Source organism: Caloenas nicobarica, chromosome 3, assembly GCF_036013445.1.
Source record: "Caloenas nicobarica isolate bCalNic1 chromosome 3, bCalNic1.hap1, whole genome shotgun sequence".
In the NCBI taxonomy this organism is placed as follows: Eukaryota; Metazoa; Chordata; class Aves; order Columbiformes; family Columbidae; genus Caloenas; species Caloenas nicobarica.
The window spans coordinates 73,098,971-73,116,924 of record NC_088247.1 but is presented as its reverse complement, the minus strand read 5'-3'; the positions used below and the strand labels follow the sequence as shown (position 1 = coordinate 73,116,924).

The 17,954-nt window shown below is 34.9% G+C and overlaps 1 protein-coding gene across 5 annotated transcripts in view; it reads right to left on the bottom strand.

Moving 5' to 3' along the window:
* QKI (QKI, KH domain containing RNA binding) overlaps positions 1 to 17,954 on the bottom strand; it is a 158,939-nt gene that overhangs the window by 40,684 nt on the left and 100,301 nt on the right. For all 5 annotated transcript variants that reach the window (XM_065632649.1, XM_065632650.1, XM_065632652.1 and 2 more), the window contains exon 4: positions 14,998 to 15,141. In XM_065632649.1, the coding sequence (XP_065488721.1) occupies positions 14,998 to 15,141 (144 nt within the window). The remainder of the gene's footprint in view (positions 1 to 14,997; positions 15,142 to 17,954) is intronic.

Here is a 17,954-nt window from a genome sequence, read left to right as displayed (position 1 = left end):
TCAACTACAGGAATATCAGTTGTCATTTAAACCAAATAAGAATTAGTGTCTGGTGTTATTGCTTAATATTTCAATAAGGACACATTTTCTAGTTTGAAGACTACACTACACGCTTATATTTGACAGCTTATGGACATAAAGCTCCATTTGCCTTATTATGACATCAAAATATAGATTATCACCCACACTTCCTCACATTGCTTCATCATTTTTAAGTATTTGTAAACAGTTAATCGGCCCATTTGGACAACATCTGAAATCACTATATGGTTTCATACTTTGTATTGCAGTAACTTTGTTTTCTTTGGTTACCCCATTAGCCACTGAACAGCAACAAAAAAATCTGGTTTTGATTTAGTTTTGATGAGGAAGGTAGATTATTCAGTTACTATTAAAAGGTTGACCTTTATTATTATCTGTTCCTCCAGTTTTAGCCCTTCTGGAAGCTCTTATTTCAACAGTCTAAGACTTACATGAATAAACTTCCGAAAAGTGTAACTGCAAAATGAAATTAGTGTCAAAATATATTTAAGCTTTCTAAATAGGGAAGATCTTCAAAGGTGGTATTCAACAGTTTTCTTTGCTCTTTTTAATTGAAACCTATTTATACTCACATACCTGGAAGGTTTCTTGCTGCTTCTTACCTACTTGCAAAGACTGATTCTTGGAAGGTACAAACATTTGCTCTAAGGAAAGTCTTGAAACAATTTCCTGATTCACAGTAAAGTGCATTGGCCTAAATCTCCATTGCATTACAAAATACATATTAAATTGAGTGCAAACGTACCATACCATACGACAGCAGCAAACTCTATTCCCTACCATAAACTTATTTTTGTATGTTTTACAGGGCAGCATAACTGATCTCAAACTCTTGCCATACAGAGAAATTTGTATGGATAGGAATTTTTAATCAAGAGCTTTGTTAGATAGATATAATTAGCAGTACTTACATTGTAAGATAAATTAGCTATACCTCCACAGTTTAAAGACTCAGAATACAAAATCTGAAAACATTTAATGGTAAGGTAATAGTTAAACAGACATTTTTGGGAAAAGTTCTCCGTGGAATCATCACAGTAAAACCAACATTTTTTAAAGGTATTTGCTTAAAAATCTGAATCTATTAACACTAATGTACACTATTTTGGAAATTCAATTTTGCAACAGAGAAGCTTTCTCCAGAAGTTCTCTTTAGAAAATATGTAAAGGAAAACTCTCCCATGTAATCTCCAGAAACAAAAATCAAACAGCATAAAGATGAAGTATGCTAATGTTTCTAATGAATTATCTCCTCCAATGAGCAATACTTTCTTGTAACTTTTTAACTATGTGATACAGAAGAGGCATATGGTCTTGGGAACTACAAACTCCAGAACACATTTAGAGCCATCTCTATATTTTAAAACAGTCAGGAAAATCTTCACAAGTCTTAAAAAGACATAATTCTTTTAGGATTAAAAAGTCAAAACAATAAATCAAATGAATAACATACTTCAATTATGGTACATTTTTCTTTCTGTGAAAAAGGTCACCTCCTCTCTGTGGCTAGTATGACACTTCAGAAACCAAAATCAGCTGAACTACGCTGCAGCAAGAAACACCACCTTTACTTTAAATGCCCAAGTCATTCTTGAGAGCAAGAGATTCAGTATCAAAAAAACTGAATCAGCTGTGAACCTGATTGGCAATGGAGAAAGTATGAATAGCCACTGAGTGGCTCTTCTTTTTAGCTTCCGAAGGACTGCTGAGAAATTAACAGGATAGTCAGGGAAACTGGTGCCAACTGATCATTTACATATTTTGAAGGATCTTCACTATCTAATTATTTCTGACATGAAACCATCGTTGCTGCACTTGCCATTACTGCCAGCATATATTTCCCAGTGAAAGCAGCTGGAAGACACCCATGACAGTCCCCAGCTCCAGGATCTGGTTGTACAGCTTGTACTAATTTGCAATCTACAGACCTATATCACTTCGAGTGACATTCACCTATCAGAGGCAAAAATATCCCTTGCACAAAAACGAAAGCCAAAACAGCACCCCTTTACCAAAACTGTCCAGGGTTTGCAACAGATGTGAAAATTTGGAATGTTGACTGTTCCTTCCTAAATCACACAAATCTGGCATCTGAGGTCATCTAAGCACAAGGGTGCCAAGAGACCCACATCTCAGAGTCAAAACAGCTGCTGGTATTACTGAAAGATTCCATTTATGTTCAGTGGATGAAATCTGCTCCAAGAATGAAGTGGCATAACTTCTCAGAAGTCCACCATTGCTCTATGAATTCTGCCTGGTAAGTAGGAAATGGATGTTATTTTTGTAAATTTCATCCTGAAATTTAGTGGAGATATAATGTTTAAACCAGGATCAACCATGTCCTTTGCAAGAAGAGTCATCTTCTACAAGGTCATCATTCAGATAAGGAAAAAATGTGATGCCTTGTCTTTGCTCTTAAGAGACAGTGCTATTCTTGGACAGGTATCTCTGGCCAGTCTTTGGATCCACAGATGCTAGAATCCAGATAAGAATACTTTCACAGATGAAAAATGTAGTTGCTAAAGCTGCGACTCTTTTCAAGATCCATAGATATTTTAGTCATTATTTGCCCGCACATGAAGCAGCAGAGATCCTGTTCGCACTGAAAAAAAAGACACTCTTGAAACCAGAACGAGTCTTGAAATTACAGCCAGAACAAAGATTTCTCTGTTCTACATTTGAGAGCGGCAGAATGGTACAACAGACTGTCAGTCCTACTAGAGAGAGTAAGGGGCATCTCAAGAGTAATAAAAATCAACTGGTTTACCTAAAGAAGGAAGATGAGATAATGAGCATATAACATAGCAGAAGCTTTTGTGCAAGTCAGTATATAAAATTGTTGAGTATGCGTAGAATATAGAAGCAATGGAAGGCACTCTTTGCACATCCTCTCATTGTTGTGGGTGTGAGGTCTGCATGTTAACTGCAGAGGCCTAAGCAACTGACTGGTTCATATACCATTTTATGAATTCTTTTGCCAGAACATCTTCTGGAGGAGGGTGCAGGACTCAGGAAGGATTCAAAAATACTAGTGGCTACCATTTTCCAAAAGCAACTTTTTGAGAAGAGGCACCAGAACATAATGTATAGCAAAGATTCTGGAAGGTGGTGGAGAGTCTACAGAAGACCTAGGAGACTGCTTTCAAAGTCAAGTGTGGACAGATTTATGTACCAAAGCACCGTACTTGAGCAAGGTGCTCATTACTGAGGTGAGAGGAAATTTCATTCACATCAGATCCTTCAGGATTATGAGTGCTCTCCAAGCAGGGTGAGACCCTGGTTTTAACACATTTTTCTCCTCCCTTATGCAAACGTGTAGAACCAAACTCTACGAAAAAGGACAGGAAAGCCATGCTCTAGTTAGCATCCCCAAAATGCCATAATTTGGTTAGCAAGAAAAAAATGAGGGCCCTGCAATATAGCACCAAGTACTTCTCTTAGGAAAGAGAACTGAGACTTAGATCATGATCAGATCTTTTTATTCTTCTGGATCAACAAACACTGATAGAAGTGTAGGAATAGTTGCTTGCATCAATCTATCTTTAAAAAAAAAAAAACTCAATGGGAAAATCCTTTAAGTTCAACCACACTTTCTAGGTGGTGCCTTTGTCTGTCCCTCTTAATTGTGGTTATGTGCCACACAGGACAGATGTCACTCTCTGCCAGAAACACAATACATCAATGTTCTTTTGAGGAAAAGAAACTTTTATCACCAGAAACAGAAAAATGTTCCTGACAAGGAAGTGTAGCCATATGCCTGAGGTCAAAGGCAGGGAAAGAACTGGTCTAATCAGACATCTAAAGGATGCCCCAATAGTATAGTATGAAGGTACGTACAGAGGAGCACTGAAAGGATAGTTTGGAAAAAAAAATATTCTCCTCCCAAAAAACCCACAGTAAATCATTATTTCTATGCTTTAAAGTTTATTATTTAACTTGTTTGGATTGGTAATACATGCTAATAATATTAATGTTTTAGAGGAATTTCTATAATTGCAACTCTCAAAGACTTTTTTCCCCGATTTTTTTTTTAATTCAAAAGTAATAGGCTGATGTTCTAAAGACCTTTAAAAAGACAAAACTTCATTTTCCTACATTTTACATAAGCTTCCCTTGAAATACAAGCTGTTCAGAGAAGTCACAAAGGAGTGATATTTACTGTTCTTATGCCAGTTAAGACTCCCTGCTAATAAACTGTTTTAATTAAACAGGATTTTACTTTGACACTTCTGTGAAATAAAGTAAAATGCAAAGCTTATAAAAAATAAACTGATATCAGAACAGCAAAAGGAGTAACTGTTTTTTTTTTTCCCCCTGAGCTACTAGAGCCATCTCCATGAAAAAGAGTTTAGTGAATCTATAAGAGAAGCCATGCCTTAAACCACAGGTGTTTTTCATTAAATGATGTTTAATAATACATCTATTTTCCTTGGTTCCCCTCAACCTTAAAATTGGGCTGAAAGGGTATGTGTGATTCACATTTGAAGGAAACTGATTGAACAGATTAAAATGCAGCAAAAATAAAACCAGCACCTATTATGTCTCAACTACATTATCATAAAAGTTCTCGTTGCAAAGATTTCTAAAGTTTCCAAATCAATCTGAGGCTTTTAGTAAAAATCAATTCCTAGTTTTCAAACTTGAAATGATAATAATAGTAATGATCAATGGTTTAACAGTCATGCATCTTACTTTCGAGTTCCTAAAAGTAACTTAGACTAGGATTTTTAGAAGGTCCAGTATGCTTCAGGATGTACAAACTACCACCAATTTTAACGGAATTTGGTTACTGGGCTCACTACGGCTCTTAAGAAAATCCCAACTATGCTAAGTTGTGAAGAAAGTATTATTTAATTATGATTAACATTCATATTTAATGTTGTGACTGCTACAAAGAGATTACTGCTAACAGCTGCAAAATATATAGAATGTAAAGCATGGCATAATAAGAATAAATTGCACTATTCATCAGCTTTAGTGTCTTACATGCTTCACTTTATTTTCAAGCACTGCAATATGATTTACACAGGAACAAAAGATGACATTTTCTCACATGGTACTGTTCTAGTCCTAGACTCCGCAAAACTGCTAATCTTCCCCTTTACTTTCTACGGAAAACAATATATATAATTTGATACCTGGTTTACTAAAGCCTTAAAGCAACAGCTACAAAGCTGGGTATATATATTTATAATGTTCCTCCACAAAAATATTTCAATAATATGTAGAATTTACATGAAGCCTTATGCAACAAAACAATTTTCAAGTTAATTTTAAGTTAATTCTAAGCTGAAATCAACAAAACTATTTCTTATTAGCACAACTTTCTGTATGAACATCAAGAACCCTTCAGTGTTTCCCCCACAATCTCCAGTTTTATAGGATAACAAACTTTGCTCATGCTTCTGTTTTCAGGACCACATGCAAAACTACAGATTGCTACAAAAGAATTAGCATTCCAGTAATGACCTTTCATGTAATTTTTAAGTAAACATTTACCCCCTCCAAGTATTTTACAAATCAGTAAGGAGCTATCACCACACTTTATAGATGAGGAAGTTGACATTTATTTTAAAGAGTATCTTTGCTAGCATAGAGGAAACAAGTGTTTCTATGACGAGAGGAATTTTAAAAGCTCATTTTTTATGTGTTTCTTTCCTGAATCTGATTGACCTTTAGATCTTCAAAAGGAAGATATTTCCCTGAAGCTTTTCTCACTGCTGAGTAATAAAGCATCTCTTGGTGGAGTTCGGCACCATCCACTAAGACAGGAGTTCATACCACAAGGATCCCTAAAGGAGCCCTTCTCTACAGCCCAACTACCTTCTTCAGAAATCAATCTGTAATTTCAGCAATGACTACTGAAAGGCAAATACAGGCTTTGCTTTCGCAGGCTTAAGAAAAAAACAGTATTCTCAACACTACAGTAATTGTCTATCTGTTCCAAATGACAAGAAATAGCATTAATGATAAGAAGGGGTAATCTGATTTTTCAGTACAAAAACTACAATGGGTCAAAAATGTGGGAGAAATTCAGACATTCCTATCAGCTCTCTTTGTGTTTGACAATTTATCTTCCAAGGCAGAACAAGCAGTCATACTCTCTCAAACACCTTTCCTGTACAATATGACATGAAGAGTTTATTATTCAACACATCTCTATTGATAGCACTGATATTGATTGTAAATTCCAACAAACTAAGTGAGCACGCTCTCATTTTGAAACTCTGAAACTTTCCTTTAACATCCCAGCAGCTATATGTCTACTTGTTAAAAACTAAAAGCTCAGATCAGCAGATACAGAAAAAATAAGGACACTGGCTGCTTAACATAGGCAAAAGGTTTAGCAAAGAACTAGAACTGCCCAATTGCACTAACTTCCATCACTACAGAATTCAAGTGCCCACGAGTACATCTGACAAATCTCTACTCCTTCTAGTTTCACCTTTCCAGATGTATCATTTGGTTACGTTACTACAAGTATATCAGTGTAGTTACTATGGTTCCCAAGAAAGCGAGGGTAGTCAAAGTTTAAATTTTGTTTTCAAACTAGGACACAAGCTAGAGAGTGAAAAAGCAACTTGTAAGATGAGAGCATAGTGGTGCATGCAATTACACCACTGCAAATTAGTTTTCATCAAAATTACTACAAATTATCTTAAGACAGGCAACTCCAAATGGTGGGTTTGGGGGGTTGATTTTTTTAGTCTCATGAAAAAGGATTTGCAACATACAACTTTGGAGACTGTAGAAAATTATCTATCAAAGGCTGGATTTATATATTTATAAACAAATCAACTGAAATGTTGAGTACCTACAGCTGCGTGTGGTCAAAAAGAAATCCATTTATAAAAGACTGCAATATCAAAGGACTGGGTAAGTGTTAGAGATCTCTAACTTTTTCCTAAGATTTGCTGGTGTTCAGGTTTCCTTCTATCCAACAATTCCAAGTGATTTAGAATTCAAAACATACTTCACTTTCCAAAATAAGTTGAATCTGATCATCATGACTTACTATGTACACAGATGTTGTGGAAATATTAAAAATCCGCTAATAATGGTAATAGTGAAGATGTAGAACGCAGTTCTGTTTTCATTAAGTTATGCCTACTGATTAAATACATTTGAAAGTAAGGCAGAGCTTTTAATATAAATAAGATGTAAGGAAAAAAATATAAAAACACATACCATTTGCAACAACACACACAAAAATATACTATTTGATGGAGTCTTAAATGCTTCTCATTAATAACCGAGTTCCAAGTAATGCAAGTTTCCAGCAATATCTCATTTAATCTTCCACTTTCCAGGACAGTTTATCAGTCTCTTGTTTAATTTAAAGTATGTTACAAATGGTCCAGTCCAAAATCATGTAAGCTATTTAAAATAGTTGGCTCCAATCTCTTTTATCATGCTTATCTATGTTTTTCCTGATCACAGGATCCAGAATATTCAACAACTTCAAAAGAAAAAGAAATCTTATTAGTCCTCCACTGGAAGCTTAAGCATTTCATACCTTTTAAAAAAGAAATGCTTAAGTTTTCTACTGAATAGTAGGTGGAAAACTTTTGGGTACTTTTCCAAAGGTTAGAATTTTCTGTGATGTCAAAATAGCATAATGTGGAGCAACTTGATGACTACAACTTGTTAGTCAGCATTAAACCACATATGTCTGTATGACAAGGTTTATTTCTCTTTAATTAGAAATCCAGATTTCAAAACTAACACTGGCAATAAAGAATCCTCTGAATAGCTGGAAAAACAAAATGTTTACTCGTTACTTTACTATCACTTCACACAAAAATTTTTGCATTTGCTAAGATCCCTCCAGAAACCACTGCCAAGGCAACTTGTATATAAAGTGATCTGACCTCCTTAATATAGTCTGGTTAATATTTAGTATAAAAATGTGTTAAAAGTGCAGGACAAAAAATTTCTACTCTTTATGATGTCTCCCCAGGAATCACAATTTTACAATTAGCATTTCTTCCACTGAGATGTAAGGCAGTGATTTCAAAAAAATGAAAACCAACCACACAAACAAAACCCAACTGTAACTAGAAATCAAGGATAAGGAAAATAACGCATGGGTAATTTGTTGCAGTTTTCTCATCATCTTTATCAAGATGGACAGACAAGGAGAATCACAGCTTTGTCATCTAATTCTTGCATAATGGAAGAAATACTTTAACAAGACTTCATATAAAGATGCCAGCTTACACGTTCTGCTCCAGGGCTATCAATAGAAAAAGAACAAAGATATGGAAAAAAAACAAGTATTACAGGAAGCACTGGAAAAATAGCAAAGAAGAAAGGAAGCTAGTTTAAAAAAATGGGATGAAGAATGAAAACCAAAACAGAACAGTTATAGATACCACAAAATGAATTACTAAAAGAAGTCATCATTTTTTCTTTCTCAACTATGTCTACCAAAAAAACCAAATAGGTTAAGCACATTCTGTAAGACAGACAAAACCCACGTAGAACCTAATCAGAGCGCTTAATCAATGCATAATCCTGCTCTGTAAGGGCATGTGCCTACCGACTTTCAGGCAACAGAGCTGCTTTGTTTCTCTTTAAGACTATTTTGTAGGTTTCTCAAGGTCTTTTTCAGGAACTACAATCTACCATTTCTCAAGTTATATATTTGTAACACTTTAAATAAATAAATACAAAAGAAGGTGGTATGTATCTCCAATAAATATTTTGGAGAAGAAGGAAAAGGGGAAAAAAATAGTAGGGTATTCAACAGTAACTTTAGGTAGAGGCACAATTAACTGATTTCCCTGGGTTTTTAGAAATAACTGCTGGAGAAGCTTCTTTCTGCCATTAGTATAAGGAAAGCCCAGGGGAGAACGAGAATCAGTATCAACTGCTACCTGAGTTATAAGCTAATAAACTAGACATATCTACATAATTATATCCGATTTTGACCACAAAACAATCAACTGAAATATGTGATGGTAGAAATCATAAATTGCTATTTACCCTTTAGTTATTTGCCAATTTTTTGAAAAGGTAAACTTGAAAACCAATTTATCATCATGATATAAAAAAAGCACATTTTATATCCCCTTTCAAAATTTTTCCCATGAACAATTTTCTGATGAATAATATTCGTTTTCTCCTTAGTGTTGCGAAGATAATTTCAGGAGAGTTGAGGAATTTAACAGAGTTTAAACAATGTTTAATTCAAGTAAGTTGCAAACCACCTAGATACGTTGTAGTAAATATGATCTCAAAAAATCATTTCCATCAACACGTTATTTTGTTGGTAATGAACATATACAGAGTTTCCACCACAGTACACAATGATGGAGAGAGCTGCTTCACACTTGCAGCTTACCTGAAATAATTTCGTTAACAGTCAATAGTAGTGTAAGCTCAAAAATTTAACACAGCAGTAACATATCAAGTACAATATGTAAAAGTCTCCCATATGAACCGGTATAAGAGATTCTTGTGCTTTAAAACTCAGACTTGCATCATAGTAAAAACTTTCAGCAGAGCAAGACAATTAAAATACATACCAGAATTTACTTAAGGACTGCTCAAAATAACTAGTTCTTTATTCAACTTGTGAGTAAGCTACTGAAATCACCAGTACTAGACATAACGGATAGTGGAAAACAGAAGAGGAGAACCTACATACTAGTGCAATCATACATACCAGTATGCTTTTCTCTTTCGTTTTGCACTGTCATTCTGCTACACTGAGTTTCTGATTATTTTGTTCTCATCCAATCTGCAGGTGAACATACTCATTTGCAGTTCTACACAAGCTTACGTTTATTTAAGTGTGGTCTGCTGCAATCCCATTTTCCCCTGGCTGTGTGTTCTCATTCCCTCACTTCTGTCAGTGCTAAAGCAAAACTGGCTCCATAGAAGTCAGCTAATCCAAGGTTAAGCTTTCCACCAAATGGGTTCGCTATACGGTCAGCTGAAGGCCAGGACTTTCTGATGCAAAAGAGGAAGCAGGAACAGCAAATCATGAAGGAATGGCAGGACTGCAGCAGCCCTTGGTTCATACTGTCATGGAAACATTAACTCTGCTTCACACCACTAAAAATACCACACTATCACCTCTCCTTCACATCAGAAAGTTTACCACGTGCTGTCACTCCCAAGAAGTTTGGCTGCTTCATTACCCTACCGACAGAGCTTCCCTTTTAATCATTTACATGACATGCACCATGAGGGACTTGCATCTGAACTGACAAAACAGATCTAATGCAGGAATTTCCAATGAAGCATTTAAGGACAGCAGTGTCCTTTTTCTGCTACAATATCACTTATTCATTTCATAACTTTAATTGAACAAGCAGCAAACAATGGATTGCACAGCATGAGCAATATTTTGACAGGGAGACTACAGAAGGCAGGACTATATTCTCACTCGTGAAAGCAAAAATGTAAAACCAGTACACCATGCAGGAATGAATTAGAAACAGCTATTCAGGGAAGTCAAACTTGCACGTAGAATTTATTGTGGTTTTTTAAATGGTTAAAACAAATGAAATCTTCTCTTAACATTTTCAAATTTCAAGCTTTGCTAGTTTCATCTACTGGGGAACAAATTATGTACAGCATTATACAATACGCACTTTTTTTTAACTAAAGCTAAAGCATAATAAAAAATTCCTAAAATTATTTCTACTGTTTCATGTTTAACAGCACACAGAAGTTCTAAAGGTAAAAATGAATAGAATCATAGAATCATTTTGATTGGAAAAGGCCTTTAAGATTACTGACTCCAACTGTTCACCAACACCCTTCATCTTATTTTAAGAAGTTGAAAATAAACCACAATGGCAATCTAGAACTAATAAGGAAGGTATTAGACATTTACTTTAATTAATAAAGAAGCCCCAATTCATCGTACTTGATGAAGGTAGTCTTTGGGAAAGAAAAGCTTTTAACTTAACCAATTGCAAAACAAAACACTCTACCAATACTATTGCCCCTTCATTATATTATCTCCTGCTACATAAAGAAAATGTGCTGTATATAGGAGTGACTAAAAATAGAAGTACCATCAAAGTAACATCTCCAGTAACAAGAAGTAAACAGGAGGACAGTCACCGAGTACTTACATACCAAGCATCACTACAAAGAACATTTCAATTTGTAAAAATCATGCATTATACAGCACATTAAACCAGGTGAAACACTAGAATTTCATTTTCTGATGTTGTTTTGATAAGGAGTACAGCAAGCATTTGGAAGAAGAAAATGTGGGTAAAATCTTTGCACATTAGCTGGATTACCACGGAAAAGACTATTTTAGCCAAGCAAGCCATTCGCTGTAACCACAAAATGCTTGTACTTGGTTCTTCTAATACCTCTTCACAATTTAAAGCAACAGATACTGAAGGAGAGGATGTACACCATCTTTGTTTAACCATTGAGTCATATACATTTGTTCTAGATGTCTGCATTACCTCTTCATACAAAGCTTTGCTGCTATTTTTGTTGGTATACTACAGTTCACGACGCTGAACATAAAGAAAAGTATCATGCTCCATGGCGCTTACAGTGAATAGTTTGTTAGTTGATTCTTTTATTCAATCATTTTCTTCTTCATATCAAAAAGGTGGTGAACATTATCTTCAAGGTGAAAATCAAATCCTGCTTACCCATACTTCCTTCCACTATTTACTTTACCCTTAATTCCTCTGCCTTCTACTATACAGAACATAATAATCTTCTCTTTCATAAACAGTGTATGTCATCTGTTATCATCTTTTGAACACCACCAACAAAAAAATTCTTAAGATTTTTCCCAGTCCTATCTTTTGTCTGAAGGTAGACACCATCAGCACAGGTTCTCCCCATTTTCTCCATGATCTAGAATTCATTTGCAACTTGGTGAGGCTGTTTTTATTGCACTACAATTAAAGCGAAATACAAGATCTTACAGTGTTAAGTTGCATATTTTCCTCTGAAATCAGCCAGTATTTCTTATCATACTGCCCTAGTTAACACATCATCTAAGCATTTTGTTCCCTGCTCCTGCTCTTACTTTTCTAATAGTGCCTTGCACTTAACCTTACCAGCCCCTCAGGTCAAAGTAAATTCACCCCGTAGTAAAACCTTAACTCCAGAAGATTCAATCAATCACTTTCAGCAACTGCTTCAGCCCCTTGGGCAATTTGCAGGTATTTCCGCGGTTGTTCTCATTCTGATTTTTACTACTCTATTATTTGTTAAGCATAGCTATTGTCTCTCTGTTGTTTATGAAAATGTTTAGAGGTGAGAACGTATGCTTTACTCCTTTATTTCAGAGTTTCACAAATTCGGACTTATTCAGCCTTCCAAACAGCTCGCTGGAAACAGGCTACAGCAGCTATGATACTGTTAAAGGACAGTAACATCAGTTAATCCAATACACTTCAGGCCAGTTTGATATTTCGGCTTTAACATTTGAGGCTTTGTAGCTCTGCAAAGTTTGTTTTGTTTTACCTTGACCTGAAGACTGGCAAACTTAATTTCCAACTTCAGCTCCACCATACAGCAAGAATTATCCAAACTCTCCTCTACTACTAAATGACTTATTGCATTTTGGTAATTTGGACTCTCTATGAACTATTATAAAATTGGTTGCTTCTTGACTCCTACCTACTTTGTCATAATTCATGTTATTCCATGCTTGCTTTTCTGAAATGTATCTCAGAAAACCACCAAAGCATTGCCACTATTTGGCAAGAATGGGACTGAATCTTCTATATAAGATATTAAGAGATTAAAACAGAAATACATTAATATCTTCTTAACAATTTTAATTCTCTGACATGTATTTGGAAAATAGTAACAGCTGCAGGTACTCTACCATGTGAAAGGGATTTCCAGTTTTCCACTTATCTTTGGAATCTTTCAATACCCACGATTTGCCCCATCTTACTATAACTAGCTAGTATTTCTGTCTTTTCTCATGCTTACTCTGATTAATCAAAGTTTTATGTCTTCTTTCAAAGAAGTTTTCAATTCCCGTCTTTTAATCCTAAACCGGAATTTTTCGACTCTTAAAATGCCTGAAAACGTAATTTGATTAAACAGCTATTTTTTATACTAATCTAATAGATGCAATATGCAGTGCAAAAACCAGGTTCACCGATGTACTAATTCATTAGTGTGTACTACACATGCCTGTTTCAACAAGGCATAATTTTCAGAAATGAGCACCAATGACCTCTAACTCTTGAGCATGTAATAAGCACCACGTAAATCTCTTATGCCTATCCGAAATATATAGATATGTTTATGAAATGAACTGACAAAGTGGTTTTCAACTGATGCTACATTTGGACAACAGTTGGTTTTTTTCTGAAGAGGAAAAAAATAGTTCTGAAATCAGGATTATAGAGCTCCCCCAACTGATTAAGTTACTAAATGAGGCTGAATATTTTCACGACAAAGAGCTGGCTGACACTATCACAATTAAAAACTAAAAACGTATTCTTTTTTTTTTTTTTTTTTTTTTTGAGGCTAAAAACACATCCATCCACCAGCTCCAGAAGCCAAGTGTAACACAAACATACACAGAGCACAACGTTAGTACTTCAGACATACTGGAGGTTTTTAACCTATCAGGTCATCTCAGACACAAGCCTTCAGTCACATTATTCAGCAATAAGGAGGAGGTAGAAGAATAAACAGATGTTTGACAGAATTAATTCTGTATCACACAGAAGTCTGAGCTGTGTGTTTTTAAAACTATTTGCTGCATAGAACTTTGAGAATGAACATAAGGGTTTCAAGTCTTGCCCATATAAAAAGCCTTTTTCTTATTACCATTTCTAAACCTGACTATAAACTCAATGCTAATGTGCTCAAGATCTCTTTAGTAAATTAATAAATTCTGAAGATCTACTTTGTGTAGTTGTCTTCTGCTTTCAGAGATTGAAAATGTGAAATGTGAAGAGGTCTAAATGACATTTTTTCCATACTTTCTGCTTAATATTCTACCATATTTTGTTAATTAAAAAATTAAGTCTCTCTTCTGATCTTTGGTAACTTTAAAAATGTGTTCTGAATAAATGTGCTTATACAGCATGTGTCACCACCAGTTTCCTCACAGCTATTATCTATTAGTATTCGCTAAGCACCCAAAATCCCTAGGTCATTTTAATACCACCTACTACTTTCTTTCACAAGATAATCTAAATTTTTCCTTGTAATATGGAAAATTTTTCCTCCACTGAAAAAGAAATAATTGATTTTATGATTTTATAATGGCACAAAAGTGGCGGTAAAAATCAGCACAAATTGCAAGTTAATGGCATGGGATCCACTAAACAGCCACGCTGAGTCACTTTGCTTTGAGTGACAATGCAGAGCAGATCTAAGAGAAGGGCTCTCCCAGGGTAATTCTGGTCCCTGCAAAAGGCTCTAAGTCATCTGGCTGGGCAGAAGCTGTTTATGTGATCAGGCAGCGAGAAAGACACCCCATTTTCCAGTTTCACTATGTTTAGTTTTCCCCAGTATACTGATAGTAAAGGTTTTTGATACTGTGTTTCTGAAGGGTTTTGTTCTTTTTGGAAGGTGTTTATCATGATGATCTAAAAAAGAAAATGTCTTCTTTTTTTAAAGTATTAGAATAATTTCAAAGGGAAACATAGAAGCATGTCATATTTTCCCAATCTTAAAGTGAAGCATTCCTATACTGAAAGAAGGTGAAAAAGTCAGTGTTTGTAACAGTTCAGGGTTGCCTTATAAGAGACAAGAATTTCCTGCATCTATACTAAAACAGGAAAAAAAAAAAAATCTTACTCTGTTTTGAGCAACAATTTGATCCAAGATGAAACATCTTAAAGATCACTAGAGTATTACAAAATAATATTTAAATTTCATTTTAGGATGCCACTCTGCAGACTTACTCTTACTGCTGCAGTATTAATTGTATTTCGGAAATAACTTGTGGAAATGGAAATCAAACATTTGCATACAAATACTTACTGCAGGGATCAGTAACTTTTTTACTTCTTCAACAGCCCTCTTCAGTTTTATTTCTGCTCTGTTCTGAGCATCCTCCACAGTGATAAGTACATGTAAATCTTCATTCAGGTGTTCCCAGTTGGGCTTGCCTCGGTTCTGTTCTTCCTAAAAAAATTAAAACATGGAAGCTATGAAGCACTGTAGCAGTCTGTATAAAACAATCACATAAACGGTAGGCAAACTCAATTCTGTGAATAGTAGGAACTGCATTTTCAGCAAGATGGAAGAAGACTTCTTCATATTATTAAGACAGTTTTATGGGATTACCTAAGAAGAACTTGGGCTTCAAAATAAGTTTTTGAGGATTTTGTTTGTATTTTGGAATCTCATTATTTATTTTTTTTTAAAGACTACAAAACACATGATTTCTTAGAGTACCTTTCACAGCTGAACAAAGGAACAACAGCAAGAAGTGCAGTATAGCTTTGAACATTCTTTGAAGCCTTTCAATAGTTAAACAGATAAAACATACTAGTGGTTAAGCTAATATTTTCAAGAAAAGTAAAACAGACACCATACATAGAAACTCCATCTGAATCACTCCAAAGGACACGACAGCAAATCTTTAATGTAAACATTTTTAAACAGAGATGAGTAAATCTATGCAACATATTCAAGTTTCCAGTCTTTCACAAAACAAGATAATGAACCTAACACAGAAGATACTTTCCAACTCTGTTTTTATTAAACAGTGAATAAAGCTAGCTAAGTTTCCCAGAAATGTAAATTAAATTTGACAATATTTAAAAAGCAATGAATGAGTAAAAAAAGGGGAGTGGGATCAAAACTTCAGTAAATGAAGAAGGTTATAACTTTTGAATCTAAATAAAGGCCCACATATACAAAAAACAGCTAAAATTTAAAATCCTGGGCAAACATTTGTGACTCACCACAGTTCACATTTTTAAAAATTAAGGCAAGGAGAGTTAATTGCAAATGTGTCTTTTCCTCCACATTTCATTTAAATTCTTCCAGAAAATTAGACATACAGAGGAAGTGTTCGAAGATGTAATACTAACAAATACTTGCAGTATTTTGTATTTGTATATACCTGATGGAGCACTGTTCCTTAGAATGTTTTGTCTTTAATTTTGAAATGTTTTGTGGACTAGACAAGGATAAAAATGGGGAAAAAATAGAATAATGAGAGATCTATGGAAAATTTATGGAAAAGAATCAGTACTTTGAAGGAAATTTCTTTTCAGTATTCTTCATGTAATGTGCACATATGCACCACCCCATACTATCAGCTACATAGATCCTTTTTAAAAAAATTGGGTTTTAGCTAACTTTCTAAACAATGCTGGCTGTGAAAATATCTCAGTGACTTTCAGAAGCTGAAAAAAAGAGAGAAAAATAACCCTCATTTATGAAACAGAACCTGATGCAAAGTGCAGCTGAGTTATAACATGTTCTCTGCTGTAATTTAATCTTTGAAAGAACTATCTACCACAAGGTATTTGCAGCTTATTTCACTCTGTCATGATCAAAACTCCACCATTACTATTTAAACAATTCAATTTATTATTATTTTTCTTTAATCCAAAGCAGGAGTGAGTTGTTTTCATTTAAGATCGTGACAAGCTATATTAATATGAGGTAGTAATGTTACAGGTATGATGAATGAGAGAAGGTTCCTAAGCCAATAGAGGGCACAGCAAGAATGATGTCACCACCTGTTTTTTTACTCACTGGTGCTGAGCCCACAGAACACTGGAATGGAAAAGGTACCAGTTACCAACACGAGATGTGTGATAACCTGCACAACTGTAGTACCACAGGGTAAAGAAAAAAAGCAAGAAGGACAAATGACATGGAAAGGTGTCCCCAAGTAAAAAAGCAAGTTGTGTTCCTAAAAGAGAAGGAATGCCTAAATGCTGGTTTAGCTTGCCTGTGATTAAATGGAATGCCTATACGTAGCGTGGCCAAACAAAGGGTCCTTACTGAACTGCATAGATTTATTTCACAAGGAAAATAATATGGTGCAATGTCTCAAAAACTGAGAAGATTTGGAAGAGTTACCGCTTGTCAATAACGAAAAATAAAATGCGAATTGTTAGAGTGGATGTATGCCTGATTTCTAACTTTTAGACCACAGAAAAGTACATTCTTGATTGTATAAAACAAAGTAGCCTTCCTCTCTGTTATTTGGCATTTAAATATTTCAGATAAACGTAATGTCAAATATTGGTGTTGTACTTCAAATTATTCTGTTGTAGCATGAGGACTTTTTTTTTTTGAAGCTGCACATAGGACAATAATCGGATGATACCATAGTGTTTTGGGTTTTTTTTTTTTACACTGCCTAATTTACTTTTAGATGGAACACCTGTGTAAGGTCAATAATCACACATTTTAAGGTCAGACCTCACAGCACAATCATACCAATACTTATCAGTAAGATAACTAAACTAGTATATGACTAGTTCTATATATGCTCTTCTACGGTCATGAAGTACATAAACAAAAGTTCTGCTATTGTGGAGAGTACTGTTTCTGAAGTCAAATGGTAAGACTGAAAAGTTAAGAGGAATAATGTCCACACAATATGTCTTGAAAAAGAAAACAGAATAAGAGTTTGGAATGGGCTTCAAGTTTCTTCTGTTCTACCTCAACACACTGGGGCTATGAATTCCTCCACCACTTCCATTTTCTCCTGTGAGGTTGCTTTCTTACTGTGTTAAACAGTTTTCCAAGAAAAGTTGTCTGGTTTATTGAAAATGCTAGTTGAATGTTATACCAATATGTATGTTTGATTGTTTGTTTTTACCAAAAGCAGGAAATTCAGATCTACACTAGTTCATTCAAACAGAAGGTCAGATACAAAATGTATGACAAGGTTAGGCTCGTGGGGGGAGAGAGAACCTGCAACTTCTCACAGTTAAGAGCTGTAATTTTTTTATGCTACCTCATTTTCC